General features: G+C 45.6%; 1 protein-coding gene across 3 annotated transcripts in view; it reads right to left on the bottom strand.

Annotated features, from left to right (window-relative positions):
- Positions 1-773: 773 nt before the first annotated feature.
- Positions 774-17744, bottom strand: part of LOC146209723 (cytochrome P450 3A6-like) — a 73798-nt gene continuing 56827 nt past the window's right edge. For all 3 annotated transcript variants that reach the window (XM_084587446.1, XM_084587445.1, XM_084587444.1), the window contains 4 exons: positions 13106-13194; positions 11403-11543; positions 8225-8390; positions 774-851 (listed from right to left, as the gene is read on the bottom strand). In XM_084587446.1, the coding sequence (XP_084443572.1) occupies positions 774-851; positions 8225-8390; positions 11403-11543; positions 13106-13194 (474 nt within the window). The remainder of the gene's footprint in view (positions 852-8224; positions 8391-11402; positions 11544-13105; positions 13195-17744) is intronic.

The following is a 17744-nucleotide window of genomic DNA, read 5'->3' on the forward strand; positions in this document are numbered from 1 at the left end:
TTTATTCGAACCCATCTTTCACATCACACCTAAAGGTGGAAACCATTTCTTAGTGCAGTCTTGCTTGAGTACGTGCTCACAGTTTCTCCTTATTAGCACAAACAAAATTTCACATGCTGTGGCGCGACATAACTCAAAGTAGCTTATGTTATGTGCTATTACAACGGCATGAACTAATTTCTCCTTCTTATTAGCACAAGCTAAATTTCGCATATGAACTACTTCGCAAAGCTATAACAAGGTAGCTCTTTGAAAATAGCTGAAAATGACAGTTTATGCTATCTGTACCATTGAAGGCGACATAGCCTGACAAAATGATAGTACGGGTCCAAATATAGATTTTCCGCTTGTCATCCACTCACCTTTCACACTAAACACGTTCTGCGGAGGATAAAAAAAATAGTGGCTTTCAAGCCGTTTTTCAGAAATGAGTCGAGTGTTATTTAGGGAAAACCTTTTATTCTACATTTATTCCTCCCGCAGAGAATGCGGAGTTGATGCAACACACCTGAATTGGGAGCTAGACACACCTGCTAGAAGCAAACTACACCAAAGAGCGCAAGGGCAAGTAACAATAAACAAGGAAGACATATGTGTAAACATACTTTGAAATTCTTAAGCATCCGTGCTGGCATGCAGTTTGTATTATTGTTTTGTGCTGGATAGAGTAAAACCGAGAATTCAACGCAGCATTATTGGACGTGCCAACCTAAGCATCAATGCCTTAGTGTCCCCGTGTAGCCCATAACGTCTAAGAGTTCTGCTCGCAGAGGTCACAGGGGCACTGCCCGTACTTTGACTCCGTTTTTGATCTTCAAGATGATAGGGTTCATCGCAATGCGAGGCGGGTCCTGAAAGGAAGGGAAAATATGGTAAAAGAATGAGTAAAGCATAAGTCAGCAATGCATCTAGGTGACATATCGTGTCAGGTGTGAAATAAATTGTTCACGTCTAAGTCAAGAACTATGGCGAATTTGTGGCTAGCTTTTGGATATTTTTGCTTTAATGCACTACGTTGCGCTATCGGCGTATAATAAATACAATGGATTTTGAATGTCCCGCAACAGCCCTTACAGAGCCCGTAAGACACTGCAAACGACTCATCTTGTGTAGCGCGAGATCGCACAGACCTTAAGCGTACTGGATACTTGTTAGCTTACAGGAATACTAGTTTACCGGACTCCAGTGCGCCTGCGCAGCCGGCATGCGGTAGACTGGTGTACATCTATGCTAGTAAGTCTTCTGTAGGCTAAACATCTCTACCGACAGAAATGCAGGTGACGTCCTGTTCAAAAAATGAAGACCTGGAAACGAACTGAACAAAGTCAGGAAACCAGGGAAACAACGCACATTTTTAAATATTCGTTCGATTTAGTAAAAGCCACATCGGTAGGTTTGTTTCTTGGTTTCATGATGCACAAGTGTTTAGGAGCGCTATTCTCAAATGCAGTGAGTATTCGGCTTTTCATCGCATTTCAAACGCAGCGTGGGATAATGGTAACCGGTGGACCACGTCTCCATGTGATCGAATCGACTCCTGGCGGATGGCCGCAAACTGGTCCTTCCGGTTGCACGCAAAAGACATTCGTTCTTTTCAGATGCATTCTGTGAAACTTAAAGATTTAGAAGCCCGGATGTGTTGCCTCGACGTACATGCTACGTTGTTGACGGAAGCTGGCTGCATACTGGAGCGCTTGGTAACAAAAGCATTCTATCGTCGTACAAAATATCGATCCTTTACTGCCTCTCCCAAAGTGGTGGAGAAGACTTTGACGCTAAAAAAAGCCTTAAACGCAGCAATATTATCGTCTAATCCTAACCAGAAAGTGATTTTTGTAGGGGAAAGTTTTAAAGTTATTTCGTTGTTTTCGGTGTGACACACCATCCTCTAACGACGTGCTTTGGTTTCCTAGAATATTCGATGATTATTTCTTAGTTTCTGAGCAGACTACGCTCAATTAAACAAGCCAGAAATTTTAGTCTCTCCGACCGCAATTGCTCTGCCACACACACAAAAGTATGAATGTTGGGCAACTAGCTCTTATCAGGATAACATTTTGTGGAGCCTGGCGGTACTTCTTAGTGTTCAAACTACGCGCGCTCTTTTCTATTTGTCATGATGCATGCGCGAGCAGCGCGATTACTCATGAGTGACCTGCCGAGCGAAAACCGTGAAAGAGTATCCATCAGTGTGCGCCAGATTAAAGTCTGGCCACTTGCGGAGTACCTTGAAGTAGGCATGAACGTTGCAAAATCTGTCTCTCAGTACTTCGACTAGAGTCTGGGTGGGGGAACTGAGCTGGGTGGACGGGGAACCTCAAAAGCGGCTTCAGGTAGGGAACCTGTCTCAGAAGTCGGAGACCCGGCAAACGCATTGCGGTGGAGGAATGATCCAAGGGCCGAGGGCCGCATATTCGGCTAAGAGCGAGTGCTCGCCCTCTACGGAAGCCCATATGGGAGCTCAACTCGAATTGTCTGACAGTCAAATCCTACGCTGCCCACATTCCCCTCAAACTTCCCATAACCCTATCCTAATTCCTATTTCCCTTACCATACAACCCATCCCTTCCGCTATTTCCCAGGGGAGATACGTGGGGTCTCCCCGGGCCCGCTTCCTCAGCTGTGGGTCGCTTTAGTAGCACATCCCCCTTTTATTTAATAACTTCAAATCAAAAACTTTTGTCTCATTGACCTATTCATTTATTTTTCGAATTGCGGAACTTTCTCTCCCCGCGATACATTAGTGTGCGGGCGGAGTCTGACTTTGGACTCCATCTTACCTTATATGTCAGTCGTGATGGCGGCATTTGATTAGCCAATCAGTGAGGATAGATAACGACCGCAGAAGCGAAGAATGGGAGATTTTGGCGGCGAGAGCCGGGTGTGGGCTGTTGCGCAGTCGGCGAGCGGCACGGGCCCAACTTACGTGTACGTGTCTTGTTCGGACTAATACTGAACGGGTGCCTCCGGACATGGGTTAAGCATCTGTTTTTTTCGCGAATGAATGAATGAAAAACTTTATTTAGCGAAAGGGAATTCTCCCGGTGTGGGTGGGACCCTCAGTTCAGGGCCTCAGTGGCCTTTGCCGTCTTGCGCGCTCTGTCGATCCGGCGGAGTTGCTGCCACGCGAGAGGGAATGTTTTTTGTATCGCTCGGAACCCTTTGGCCTCCATGCATCGCGCTATTAGCGCCGCAACGTGTTTCATCTTTCCGCGTTAAAGTCTTAAAGTCCCGAAGCCTCTTCAGTTGTAATTTTTGGCGCTGTCGCAAGTGTCGCGCCATGCTTCGCTTTGCAGCAGCGTCCGATGCTGCACCTTTAAATAGGGCTTTCTGTTTATCCGGAATAAACCGAAGTTTTTTTACAGATTGAAGTTTTCGCTTGTCGGGCAAACCCACGATAGCGGACCTGTCCTCAAGATGGCGGGGCCTTCAATGTTAATAAAAACAGGCTCAGTATCGCTGCACGAGCCAGAATACCTGCCAGAACTAACCATATCCAGCACTGATTGATCATAGACTCTATTAAAAGTGATGTACCTCAGTCGATGTCTTGGTAGGGCTCTCTGATCGCATGATGGTATCTGGCACAATTTGCTTAAAACAAGTGCTATAATAATAATTGGTTCACAGGAAGGGAAAGGCGAAGTATTTGTCACACTTGCTCTGTGGACACCTGAACAGCGCCATAAAAGAAGGAAGGGGGAAATGAAAGTGAAAAGATAGAAAGGGGAGCCGTATTGGAGGGCTGCGGAGTAATTTCGACCACCTGAGGATCTTGGTTGGTTGGTTGTACAACTTTTATTTCCATTGGAAATGGGCGCCCTCTTCCCCGCCCCCGGCAGTCGTGCCCCCGCGGATTAGAGGCTGGCAGGTAGCTCTTGGCTTGTTGCGACCTATTCCGCCAGATGGACGGTGCGGTGCTGGATCGCAGGGTCAGCGCTTCGCAGCATGGTATCCCAGGCTATTCTTCTTGTAATATTTTATCCTATCCCTGGAGATTGTGGGCACTCCCAAATTATGTGGTCGAGGGTCCCTCTCGCCCCACAGTGTTTGCACAGATCATTGTCCCTAAGGTCTGATAGCGCGTGAAACGCCCAGATCGGGTTCATGAACGTATTGGTTCGTAGCCGCCTCTACGCGACAGCTTCTCTATTATTTAGGCTAACATCTGGCTGGGGTACCAGTCTACGTCCCAATTTATAATGGTCGATGATTTCCCCGTAATTTTGCAGACGCTTGTCGTATGCTCAGTGTTCGGGGGGCTGGATGGCTACCCTGAAGTAGAGAGCTCGGACTCAATCGGGAATAACAATGGCAAAAGTCAGACACGCCTTTGAAGGAGATGATGCGGCGTCGATGAATAAGTTAGCAACAACGTACGTTGCAGACAACCAGCGTTCCCCCCTCCCGAGCTATGTTGGCCGGCCCAACGAGGCGCTTGACGCCCCCATCACAGAGCCCGAGGTAAGGGCGGAAATTGTAAGACTAAAAACTAAATCAGCCCCGGGCCCCGATGGGATCACCAATAAAATGCTAAGGAATCTGGACGATGACTTTATTGGTCTTCTAACGGAATTAATTGGAAAAGTTTGGGAAACGAGCCAGTTGCCTGAACAATGGAAAACGGCAAACATAATACTAATACCCAAACCGGGAAAACCCCCGCAATTGGAAAATTTGAGACCAATTTCCTAACCGCATGCGTAGGGAAGTTGCTGGAGCACGCAGTCCAGACGAGATTAACGTGCTTCATGGAGCAAAACGACCTGTGGACGCACGAAACGGTCGGTTTCCGATCACACTTGTGCACGCAGGGCGCAATGCTCTGACTAAAACATGATATCATACACTCGCCATCGAGAGACGCCAAAGTGATCCTTGGCCTAGACCTCACCAAAGTTTTCGACAATGTCAGGCACGAGGCTATCCTCGAAGGGCTCGAAGTGCTCGGAGTCGGGGAGAGAACGTACAACTACATAAAAGACGTCTTATCGGGCAGAAAAGCCTTCATGATATTTCAAAATTTATAATCTCCTACGGTAGCGATAGGAAGCCGCAGGGCTCAGTGCTATCGCCTTTCCTATTCAATGTGGTAATGATAGGCATCCCGTGTAAACGTAACCAAATCAAGGGGCTAAATTTTAGCATGTAAGCGGACGATATCAACCTCTAGATTAACCAGGGGAGTGAAGCGAGTACGGAGCAACGCCTGCAGGCGGCGACCGACATCATTGTCGATTACGCGGCTGAAAGGCGACTTTCGTGCTCCCAGCAAAAATCTGAGTTGTTCGTATATAACCCGAAGTACCTCCACTGCAAGAATAGCGGGGAGTTTCATATTCAGATAGAGGGCAAACCGGTGCCAAAAGTAGATCAGATCAGGATTCTGGGGATGGTCATCCAATCTCACGGCCATAACGGAGAGGTCCTGAAAAAATTAGTTACGCGATGCAAACCCTCGGGCTCTTGAGGGGGCTCGCCACTAAAGGAAGAGGCCTCAAGGAGAGAAATTTACTAAAACTGATCCAGGCGTTCGTAATAAACAGAATCAGTTACGCCACGCCTTACCAGGACATCAAGGCTGGCGAAAAAGAGAAATGGGACTGCCTGATCCGAAGATGCATTAAGAAGGCGCTAGGACTGCCCATGGGTACCTCGAGCGAACGACTGCTCGAACTCGAGGCGCATAACACGTGGGCAGAATTGGCGAAGGCAGTGAAAGTTTCCCAATTAGAGAGACTAAGCACGACCGAGACGGGCAGGGTAATCCTTGCAAAAGTAGGCTTCAACCCAGAGAGAGGAGTTCAAAAAAAGTCACCATTAGTAGGTAAAGCAGGAACGTCTTGGTAGTGCTCCCCTTCCCTAGAAACATGCATCCAGAATTTATTATCGAAAAAAGGGCCAAACGAGCCGAAGCTCTAGAGCGACGGTTCAAGAACATGGGAGCGAAGGAAGTAGTCTATGTTGATGCGGCAAGTGGAAGAACAGGTTTGGCGGTAGCTTCGGTAATCGATGGCCGAGGGGCGCCGGTATCAGCGGCAGCCATCAGAGGCCGCAACATAAAGACTGCGGAGGAAGTTGCGATAGCGCTAGCTTGCGTAGGAACGGACGCCAAGTTCATAATTAGCGACAGCAAAACTGCCATTAAAAATTTTGGTAAAGGCAGAATATCGCCGGAGGCAGCCAAAATTCTCACTCAAAGAACGCGGAATAGGAAAATTTAGCTAATTTGGACACCCGCTCACGCTCCCGTCCCTGGTAACCCGAGGATCTTCAACGTGTTATGACGTCGCACAGCACACGGATGCCACTTCGTTTTGCCTCCATCAAAATGTTTGCAAAAAAATCTCTGGTTATTGCGAAAGATTACAGTCGAACTAGAGCGGCAGAATTCCCCACTATATGTTAAAAAAAAAGTGAATGCTCATATGCTGATGATAAGGTAACGTTTTTTGGAGTTTATTAAAATTGTCTTTACTGGATTGCCATATCTGTCCCCGAGAAGAAGAAACAATAATCTCGTTCCTAGGATCACAACGTAGATAGTTCACATTTGCAAAGAAGAAAAAATAAATATGTAACAATATCCTCAGGCTGCTCACGAAATCCGGCTGTCAAGCACTACTTTGAAAATCGACATTAAACAAGCTAAAAGAACGTTGTTTCGGTCACTTTATGTCTTTATGTCATTTCCTGATCTACGTATCCGGTAAACTTTAGAGGGTTGCAGCTAATAGAACAGTATCTTTTATTACGTGACAGCTCGCCAGTCATGCATGTTAAGACAGTTGGAGATTAAGCTAATAAACAACGCATGTAATAGACGCTGGGGCTGTTTTTGCGTGTTCACATGTCATAGCAGCTCGCCGTCATGCCTTTGAGGAACGGTTTGACCACATCTCTTACTTAGTCGTCATCTGTGCAGCGCCTTCCAGTGAGTAGCTTTGGCCACAAGTGGCAGTCACTTGGTGTCATGTCCGGACTGTAGGGTGAATGGTTGATGACGTCGCATCCAAACTGTTGCAGGAGGGCGACGGTTTGGCGGGCAACGTGGGGGCGAGCGTTGTCGCCCTTGCTCAGCATTCCTCTTCTGCGATTTTGAATCGCCCATCCGAGCTCTCACAATATCTGTCCGCGTTGACTTTGGTGCCAGGATCGATGACGTTGACCAAAAATACCCCTTTTCGATCCAAAAACACAGTTGCCGCGACTCTGCCGGCAGACTGTGTTCACTTCAATTTTCGCGGCTTGGGCGAACAGGGATGCCGCCACTCAAGTGATTCTTGTTTGATGTCAGGTGTGAAGTGGAATGCTTAGGTTTCGTCACCCGTAACAATGGGATCCAAAAGGTCTCCTTTTCCATAACGCCGAGGAAACTCGCGGGGCAAGTCAACGCGTTGCCGTCTGTGAGACTTCGGGGAACCCATTTTGCGCGCACATTCCGATATTTCAACTTTGCTGTCAAATTCCGATCGGTAGTGCTTCTAGAAACACCAGGGACCAAAATTCAGAGTTCATCGAGTGCGATCCTCCAATTTTGGCGCACCATTTTTTCGACCTCTTCCCGACTTTCTCTTCAGAAATTGACAGTATCTTTCTTCGTCACGAATTTCAGTGCGATCAGCTGCGAACTCCCTACGCCACTTGCCGACGTTGTTAACAAACATACAGGAGTTTCCATTTCGTCAATTGTCAATTAATTTCGATTGGTTGAACGCCTTTTGCGTTCAAAAATTGAATAACTGCGCAAACTTCGCACCTGGCGGTAACGGCAAACGGGAGCTTCAATTCAAGTGGCTGCAGTGCCAAGACTAAAAGTCCCTTTCGCGCTGAGTCATGGCTCGAGGCGCTGCAGATGAAGTTATGTAATGTTAGCAAGATAGTGAGAAACCGGAAAGCGTGGCGTGAAATGGTCCATAGGGTCACGAAGAGTCGGACACGACTGAACGACTGAACTGACCCCTAGTGACAATAATGAGGCGCATTTTGTAGCTGTCGTAAAAATACGTTCGTCAAGGTAAGCTGAGCCAAGACAGAGAAGAATAAGGGGAAGTGGAAGGAGAAGAGAGAAAAAGGTAAGAAGAAAAAAAAAGCCCAGAAAAGTTGAAGAAACCACCCGCTCTCATCAAATTTTTTAACCGTGGGCGGCCCAGTTCAAACTAATCTATTTAACGCTGCGCCAAAGCGTCGCAACGGCAGTTCAAAGTCGAAGTACGGAGTTCACCTTCTCGCTGTTCTCCGTCTTCTCCAGCCGGTATTTCCGCAGGATGTGCGCAAACGTGTACCGCAGCTCCATTTGTGCAAAGCGCATGCCAATGCAGTTGCGGGGCCCATTGCCAAAGGCTTGCATGGCCATCGTGTTGATCTTAGATTTGTTTTCAGGCAAGAACCTGCGACACAGAACGACAGTTGCATCGCAAATTAGCACGCAGGTTTTGGGTTCTGTGAAATAGTTGCGTCTTGACAATCATAAACTAATGCTAGTTACACAACTGGCAATAGCGGACATCAGCAGAACCTGAGCATGCTATTGGCTGCGCGCCGAAAAGAGTAACCAGTACGAGAAGCCCATGATGGGTCACTTATCCGATTTTTCTGGTCGCAGTCAACTGTATAGACGTCAAAAGACTGAAAACTCGAGACATGGCTTTTTGTTTTTTGAAAATCATTAGTTTGTTCGCATTGCATAAGTTATAGAACGCGCGATATGAACGGCGTGTGTATCGTAAAAACCTTCGGCGTACGCATTATTGTTCTCCTGACTACGTCTTCAGCAAGGTATATCACTCCAATCAACTCTCGAGCCAGCTGCCCCAAACTTCCTAATCGAATCCGCCCAACTAACTTTATGCCGTCCCCTGCGACACTTGTCTTCCCCTTGGAATCTCTTCAGTCCCCCAGATAAGGACCATTGCTTTTCTTGCCTTGGCATTACATGACGTGCCGAACCCATTTTTTCCTCTTGATTTTTAATAGAATGCCATTAATGCACGTTTGTTGCATGACCCGCCTTGCTCTCGCCCTAATTCTTATCGTTATATACGTATCAGTAGCATCATTATCCCTTTTTCATAGAATTTACCACAACAGCTACCTGAAAGAAAGATTACTAACAAGACCATCTTACATATCAGTGCGCATTGATCACCGCCATAAAGTTGGGGTTCCATATAGTCACACAAAATGTTTCCATGACTCATTCATACCTAGAACTTGTGTCAGTTGGAATCACCTTCCCCATGATATCGCATGTATAACAGATAACGACGCATTTCGAAAAGCCATTGTTTTTCTTTAAATGTGTCTATGCTTGTTACGATGTTGTTTGCCCTTTACTTCCTGACATAGTTTTTACTTATCCCCACTGCATTGTGAAGTTTTGTTTTCCTTTTTCTTTTTGAGCATGTTTTTTGTCTACTTGTACTGCATTTTTTCTGTAGCTTTGCTGTACTTTCATATACTTTTATGTATCCCATTCCCCTCTGTAATGCCCCCGGGTCCTGAGGATAAATAAATAAATAAATAAATAAATAAATAAATAAATAAATAAATAAATAAATAAATAAATAAATAAATAAATAAATAAATAAGTAAATAAATAAATAAATAAATAAATAAATAAATAAATAAATAAATAAATAAATAAATAAATAAATAAATAAATAAATAAATAAATAAATAAATAAATAAATAAATAAATAAATAAATAAATAAATCTTCTGTTCTTCGGCTCTCTGTACTGCTCTAAAACCAAGTTCAACCCTTTTCTTTAGCCCCAAAGTGTTTGCCCATGCGTTAGTACCGACAATGTACATCAGCTATATGCTTTTCTGTTGAGGGGCACCAATAAACTATCACGCAGGATCAGAAAGCACCTTCCATTTCCTCTGCACCTTATTTTTGTTCTGACAGTTATTTTGCTGTCGTGGTAGCAGCGGCTAACTCGCGCATATCATGCGAACTCAGGAGGCCACAATACCCGCCGGCCTATCTTTGTCCTGCCTTAACTACCACATGTCGGAGGTATGCTCCTGATTGTTTGCTCCCAGCGCCGACATCGACAACGACGCACATGCCCGATTTTCTGGTGAAAGGGGCCTTCCATGCTGTCGCTTTAAGTGTTCCAAACAATAAATAAAATGTTTTACATCCAGACAATAGTGCTAAACGGTAAACGAAGTGAACTGGGAGCATTCAAAAGGTTACCAATACTTCCTTGCCTTGTTTATAGCTGTAGTTAGTAGACCATCTGTTTAGAAAAAGGGCGAAGTTATGATCGAAAAAAAATATTGCATATAAAGATGAAACAAATATTTATTTTCGGCACTCGATTTTAACTTGCGAGGCCAATACCGAAAAAGAACTCGAGTTGGCCAGTGGAACAAAATGATTGTGTTATTTTACCATTATATGGTTGCAAACATATCCTCACAAACATTGACACAGCCCGGATTAGCAACAAAAAATTGTCCCGCCGGCTACACATGTATTTAGGTATAACGGTTATGCAACTAACACTGATTTTAAAAAATGCAACAAGGCACTGCAAAAAGGCAGCTTACTGACACAGGGGATCTGTGTGTTTCCAATGGCCTTTGTTGTGGTGGGAAAACGTCAGTAATCAGGCCATTTTATAAACATAGTGGAGTCAACTCCGCAGCCACGGCAGGGCCTTGTATCGGCAGTGCGTACAGGTCCATCTACATGTCGCACCTGGCTCTTACAGGTCGCCGAAGTATCTGCTTACGCAAAGGCTGCAGTTTGTTGCGGATAAAGTTTAAAATATTGAACCCCCCCCCCCCCCCTCCCGAAAAATCAGCACGAGAACATTGCAATAGGGCTTCTCGCTCGCAGCACAATTCACGCGGGAGCGCGAAGTGTTGGCCCGCGGACCATCTCTCAAGTAACCTGTTAAAAATTGTGACCTCAAATTGCACAGTAAAAGTTCAGTCTCCCGCACACCCCCCTCCCCCGCCTTTCTACATTCAGTGCAACGCAGCTTCATCAATACAACAAAGTGTTAATGACTTCTTGCAGTGGCGCGTACCCACGCAGTGCTGTGAATCTTGCTCGCCCACAGTCTCTGGGCTCGCGTGCGCATGACGTAGGTGTGCCCTATGGGAAGTGGCTTTGTCCACACGTCCGTACGGAGTATATGGCTAGAACCGGGTTTCTGCTCTTACGCGATGTCCAACATCAATTCGATGGCCTGGCTCGTTGAGGGCCACACAAGCGCTCGAATGACATCGCCAGGAACAAAGTGTGGGGTTCCACATTCAAGCTAATATCGAATCAGATGCGGCGTACTTGCAACCCTGTAAGAACTAAAATGCGCCCAGTAGGTCCAATACAGTACGCCACCTCTCACATGTAAGGACAACCCTGTGTAAAAAAACTCCTACCGGTCAGGGTTGAATTTGTCCGGGTCATCCCAGTGTCGGGGATCCCTCTGGATGTATTCAGAGGCCACCATAACAACTGTGCCGGCAGGGATGCGTATCTTGCCGTACTGTTTGTCCACCACGGCCTCACGCGTCACGAACCTGCATGATGATATGGAAAAGGAGATCATGACACGACGTCTTTAACATGCGGGTGAACGTTGCATGGGCCGTCTGAATGAGGCAGGCACAAGGTGCAGAAAAAAATAAAGGTAGATGAAATTTTGGTTTATGTACGGTAACTCAAATCGTTATTTTTCAAATTTATTTATTTTTCTTTGAAGGTTCCTTTGGTAGCATTGCATGATTGGGAGATTGCATATAGACAAATATTTATATGAATGAAAGTGCTTCTTCGACGGCGGATTCGTATAGCCGATGACTGATGATGGTCTTCACTTCAGTCGGGTGGGTATTCCAGTTGTGGGAAGTCTTTAAAAAGGTTGATTGCTTGGATATTATTGTATGGAGGCGTTCCTGATAAACAGCATTCGGGTGTCTGTGGCGGGCAATGCGATCTGCTTGTGGGAGGATTTGGCTAGCTGAAGATAATTTCTGAAATACATGCATACACACAGCTGGCTGTCAGTTTAACGGAACTCACGTGAGTTGCTTTTGGGGAACTGACATATCCCCTATTAATATCTAGGATAAAGCGACCAATTCAATAATACCAGGTAGCAAAGGGATTCGTAGGGCCAAGGCATTTCACGATGTTTAAGCAGGTTCAAAATAATTAAAAAGTTGCCAGCCTCTCTCGTTGAAAGTAGCTGCATTACGGGCGGTAGCCTGTCTGTCAGTTTCGAAATTTCTGGCGTGCGCCTTGTTGAAAAATCTGGTGGTGGTCGCCACGCATGTCAAGGATAACCAGCATCAAAATGTTTTTGGAACAACACTGGCAGGTCAACTCGCATCCGCAAGATCTTTTACAGTTAATGTTACACTGGGCTATCAGGGGCGCATTAAAGTAAGCGTCGCTAGTCACTACTGCGCATGCGTCGTAACCACGGTAACTACTTGCTCTAACTCACAGAAGAAGGGAAGAGGGGGAAGGAGAAGTACATGGATGCATAAAAATGTTGACTGGCAATAAAGAAAAAAAAAAAGAGGGGGAAGAAGAAGCCAGTCAAATGAAGCAAGAAGATTCGGAAGGCGCAAAAAAGATACGCCGAATCACCGATGCCACTATACGGTTGGCAGCCTGTGTATCGGGGACGAGAACGTTCGAGTCGCTCTTACAGAACAATCCGTTTGGTGACTTTCGGCTTAACAAAGTTGTGCCGCCATCAGTTTTTTTATTCTACTTCTTGAGTGCATTACATAAAAAAGAGGAAATTAAATCTGATGAAGGATTCATTGTATTGAAATTTCTGAACGTTTCAAATCACTCGTGCGATCACGGAAGTTCGGCGCAAGCATTGTGTCGGCATCGTGAAGAAATGTGGAGGACACTAGCTGACGAGAAATCTCTATGAGAAAGCAGAAAATTTCATCGGCATTGCACAGGGCACATTTGGCCCCGATTGGCATGCCATTGAAAATCTTCAAGTGAGTGATATGGAAGGGAGAAGAGAATGCTACCAATGATCATGTTCCCAATTTCAAAATGCACTACTCAGCACTGCGTCATGAAAACACTTTACGTGCATCATGCTGATACTCACGCAAAAGCTGGCGGGTAGAGGCGGAGGGTCTCTTGTATGACACAGTTCATGTAGGGGAGATTTTGAATGGTACTGTACGTAATGAGCTCCTGGAAAGAAAGCAAAGACGCATAAGCTACGGCTGATTGCATGCACTCTCAACTAAGCAAAGTCAGTGATACTTCGGCAAGGACTATTTGATATACGGTAATAATTATGGTCGGTTCAGTCGGACACGACTGAACGACTTAACTGAACTGAATAATTATGGTGTCTTATGACGAAACGTGCACGGAAACATGACATGAACCGGAAAGAAGAGACTGCTGTATACCCGTTACAGAAATATATGATGTTTTAAAAATAGACCCTCTTGTTATTACCGACGCTGGTATTTTATCTTTATCTTGGCCTGGACGATAAGAAAGCAACCGGTCGCGATGAAATTCCTAACGCCTTTTTAAAACGATACGCCAAACCATGCAGCAAGTTCCAGGTCTCAGCTACCGTAAATCTTTTAGTACCTGCAAACTGCCACATGACTGGAAAAGAGTCAAGGTATTACCAACTCATAAATCAGGCAGCACTTCTTTAGTATCGAATTTTAGGCCAAAATCACTGACTAGCACTGCATGTAAATTGTTAGAACATATAATTTCAAAACATCTAACTGAGTTCATAGAACGCTTTAATTTATTATCACGTCATCAGCATGGGTTTCGCCGCGTTTTATCTACCATTACTCAATTAACGAAAGTTGTCCACGACCTCGCTTTAAATATTGATAACTGCAGCCAAACTGACATCATATTACTCGATTTCGCTAAAGCATTTGACTGCGTATGTCATTCGAAACTTATCGCAAAGTTGCGGAGCTTCATTGGCGATAGCGAAATATTGGCTTGGATAGAGGACTTTTTGCATCAACGGTCACAGTTCGTATTCTACCACCATGTGCAATCTATATCGGTAGCAGTCACATCCGGAGTTCCTCAAGGCTCTGTTCTGGGACCCCTGTTATTTCTTATCTTTATTAACGATATTACTGCCAATATTAATTGTAAGATCGAACTCTTTGCTGACGACTACATAATATACAGAGAAATAAGAAGCCACGAAGATCATGCCATCCTTAATAGGTCATTAGAAAAAAAAGCTGAATGTTGTAACTGGCAGATGAAAATCAACACAAAGAAATCAGTAGCAATGACAGTTACCAGGAAAAAACAGCCTTCTAATTTTGTGTATAAAATGAATGACATTCCACTTACCGTTGTAAACAAGCCAAATATTTAGGTGTCACACTGACTTCAGATCTTAGATGGAGCGAATGCATTAGTAACATCACTGCTACAGCATTGCGCAAGTTATGTTTTCTTAGAAGATGCATTCACCTAACCCCTGCACACACTAAACCTTTAGCTTATAAGTCTTTTATTAGACCAGTACTAGAATACGCTAACACCGTTTGGTTTCCCCAGTCTCTTACTAACAATTCAAGGCTTCAAAGAATACAGCGTAAAGCACCAAGATTCATTCACAACGTAACAAATACAAGCGAACAGATTCACCAACCGAACTAGCTGTAATATCCGGGCTCGAAGCGCTATCAGCAAGAGCAAAGTTGGCGCGATTAAAATTCCTATATCAGCTACTACATAACGCCTTTAACATCGACTTATCACATAAGCGAGAGTTAAGAAACCATCACGCGTTCACGCTAACCGAATTTTCATGTCACAGTGATGCATTTAAGCATTCTTTCTTCCCATTGGCAACAAGCGAATAGAATTGCCTGCACTTATCTGTTGATAACGTTGATTCATTTTCAAGTTTTTGTTCCAAACTACAGGCCACGCTGTGAGCTGACATTATTCGGTTACAAATTTTGCTTTCTTTTTTTCGTTCGCTTGTTTAACGCAGTCGACAGCCTGTTATCCCATTATTTCGTTTTTGACATTGTATGTGTTCTTTATTTGTGAGCTGTTTGCGCGAATTTGATGACACATTTTCAGTTAATTTGTGCTTTAAAGGCCCACTGTCCACCCTCCGGTCGAAAATATTTTCTTCCCCGGTGACTGTGAGACTTCGCCCCTAGAACGCAAGGCCGCAAAATGTTTTTGAAAAGAGTAACTAATAACGCAGTTACAGCCACCGTATTCACCCGATTCTGTCATGCTTCTCTCCTTCCGTTCACTCGCAAAGGTTTTTCACTCTCCTGCCCGAGGTCATCTAGCCTCCACAAGACAAATTCCCATTCCTCCACCGCGTTTGGCGGGAGGTGGGGCGGGGCACTCCGCGTGCACGAACAAAAAAAAAAAAAAATACGGGCGAGGGAGCGCGCGCCGCTGAATTCAGTCTGGCCGTGGCGAGGGAAAAGCGCGCAGCGGGCGGTAGACACCCATCCTTCTCCCGTCAGTCATCGAGATGGACCAATGGACGTCGTTCTCGGGAAGTACGTCATAACTGTGGCTCTACGGGCCAGCGCAGGAAACGGGGAAGCTGGCTTCCCAAAGGAGAGCATGAGAGAGCTTTGATTTGTATTTTCGTTGCTTTGCGGCGCGCGTGTCGCTGTAGCATTTTGCACAGACTATCTCCGGTACCTGATCGAAACACTGGGCTCATTTGCTTAAAAGGTCCCTCCCTGGAAAGTGGCCCTTTAAGAATTGCCTAATAGCGTATTTTTGTAGCGCTGCTTTAATTCTCGTCATCATCACTTTGTCGATATAATGAATGTAATGCCTACCTGCTATGGTCTCAACTATTCTAAATAAATAAATAAAAATATACATGGACACGAGAAGGAAAGGACGTCAGACAAGGACACTGTGCACAGGCTCACAAATCCGCCATTAACGTTTAATACGAAAGGACAAAGAACAGAGGCGGTCAAACAGCGCTTACTGGCGTGTCACGTTTTATTCAATAAGGCCAAAGAAATATTCACGTGTTTATGTATAGAACAAAAATTACGCCAACTCACAAATAAAACTTGTTTTGCATTTCAAATATTTATTTTGAAATACGCTCAGTAAGAAGCTTGAAGTATCGTGAATACATTTGAACCAATTACTTACATATTTCAATTCACAGCAGTTAATATGGCATACTGCACGAAACACAATAAAAGACTGCAGTAGACTGCTGAGTTGGGCGAGCTGGTTGTAGTTCATTTTGGATGTAAAAAAGCAGCGCGAAAGGACGAAGGACATGGAACAGGAAGCTCACAGACGAGCCCTGACTCGAAGCTACATTTTCATTCAGAAACAACAACGTGTATATATAGCATCACATGTTCCTTTTTTTTTTAGAGCGCAGCTCTTTGGCGTCCGTTCCTGGGTTTGGCGTCGGCGTCGGCGTCGGCGTCGTCGTCGGCCTCGTAACCAGCTCCGCCCCCCTTTCATCCCCCCAGCGCTAGCAGCGACCGACTGATACCGCTGGATGCCGCTGACGCCGCTAGAGAGTCAAGATAACGTGACTGCATAGGACACCGTCGCCGCCATGCAGAAAGAGGAGGGGAGGGTCCCCCCCCCCCCCCCCCCCCGTTCCTGTGTGGCGGACAGGCTGCTCTTCAGTTGCCGACGCGCCGGTTACTTCACGTAGGCCCTGGCACGTCGACGAATACGTGACCACCTTCCCACGGCTAGACCTGGTTCTTGGCGCTGCGGAAGCGAGGGTATCATTTCGGGTCGGGCTTCACGCCGGCAGCGCTTACGACATGACCGAGGAATTTAAGCTCTTGGTAGCCAAAGTGACATTTCTGTGGCTTAAGTGTCAATTTAGCGGATCGAAGGGCTTCGAGTACTGACCGCAGGCGCTTAAGATGTTGTGAAAACGATTCTGCGAAGACCACCACGTCATCTAGGTAGACTAGGCAACACTGCCATTTAAGCCCGACGAGGACAGCGTCCATCATCCGCTGAAATGTGGCCGGCGCGGAACAAAGTCCGAAAGGTAGAACTTTAAATTCGTAAAGTCCGTCGGGTGTGACAAAGGCCGTTTTTTCACGATCTCGCTCATCTACCTCAATCTGCCAGTAGCCACTTTTCAGATCGATTGACGAAAAGTACTTCGCACGCCGAAGGCTGTCGAGAGAGTCGTCAACCCGCGGCAAGGGGTAAACATCCTTCTTGGTTACGGTGTTCAGCTTGCGGTAATCGACGCAAAAACCTAACGTGCCGTCTTTCTTTTTAACTAGAACGACTGGGAAGGACCATGTGCTATTTGAAGGCTGGATAACATCATCTTCGAGCATTTGTTTAACTTGTGACTTAATAACTTCGCGCTCGGTCGAAGAGACGCGGTAGGGGTGCTGGTGAATTGGGCGCACATCATCGAACGTCACGATATGGTGCTTGGCAATGGGAGTTTGATGCACTTTTGACGATGATGCAAAACATTCTCTGAATTCGAGTAACAATGAAAACAGCTGTTCACGCTGGCTCACCGATTTCTCTGAGCTAATATCGAGGTTGTCGAGGGATGTGGGCGGTGGCACGGTTTCTGTGGACAAGCACTCGGAGACTTCAGATATGCGTTCCGCGAAAGCTACGGAAGTATTCCGAAACAGGTGTCGATACTCGTGCGAAAAATTGGTAACAAGTACCTTGGACTTACCACAGTTAAGATGGATCAAACTGCGAGCTACGCAGACTCCCTG

Source organism: Amblyomma maculatum, chromosome 1, assembly GCF_055883805.1.
Source record: "Amblyomma maculatum isolate TAMU_Amacu chromosome 1, ASM5588380v1, whole genome shotgun sequence".
NCBI classification, from domain to species: domain Eukaryota; kingdom Metazoa; phylum Arthropoda; class Arachnida; order Ixodida; family Ixodidae; genus Amblyomma; species Amblyomma maculatum.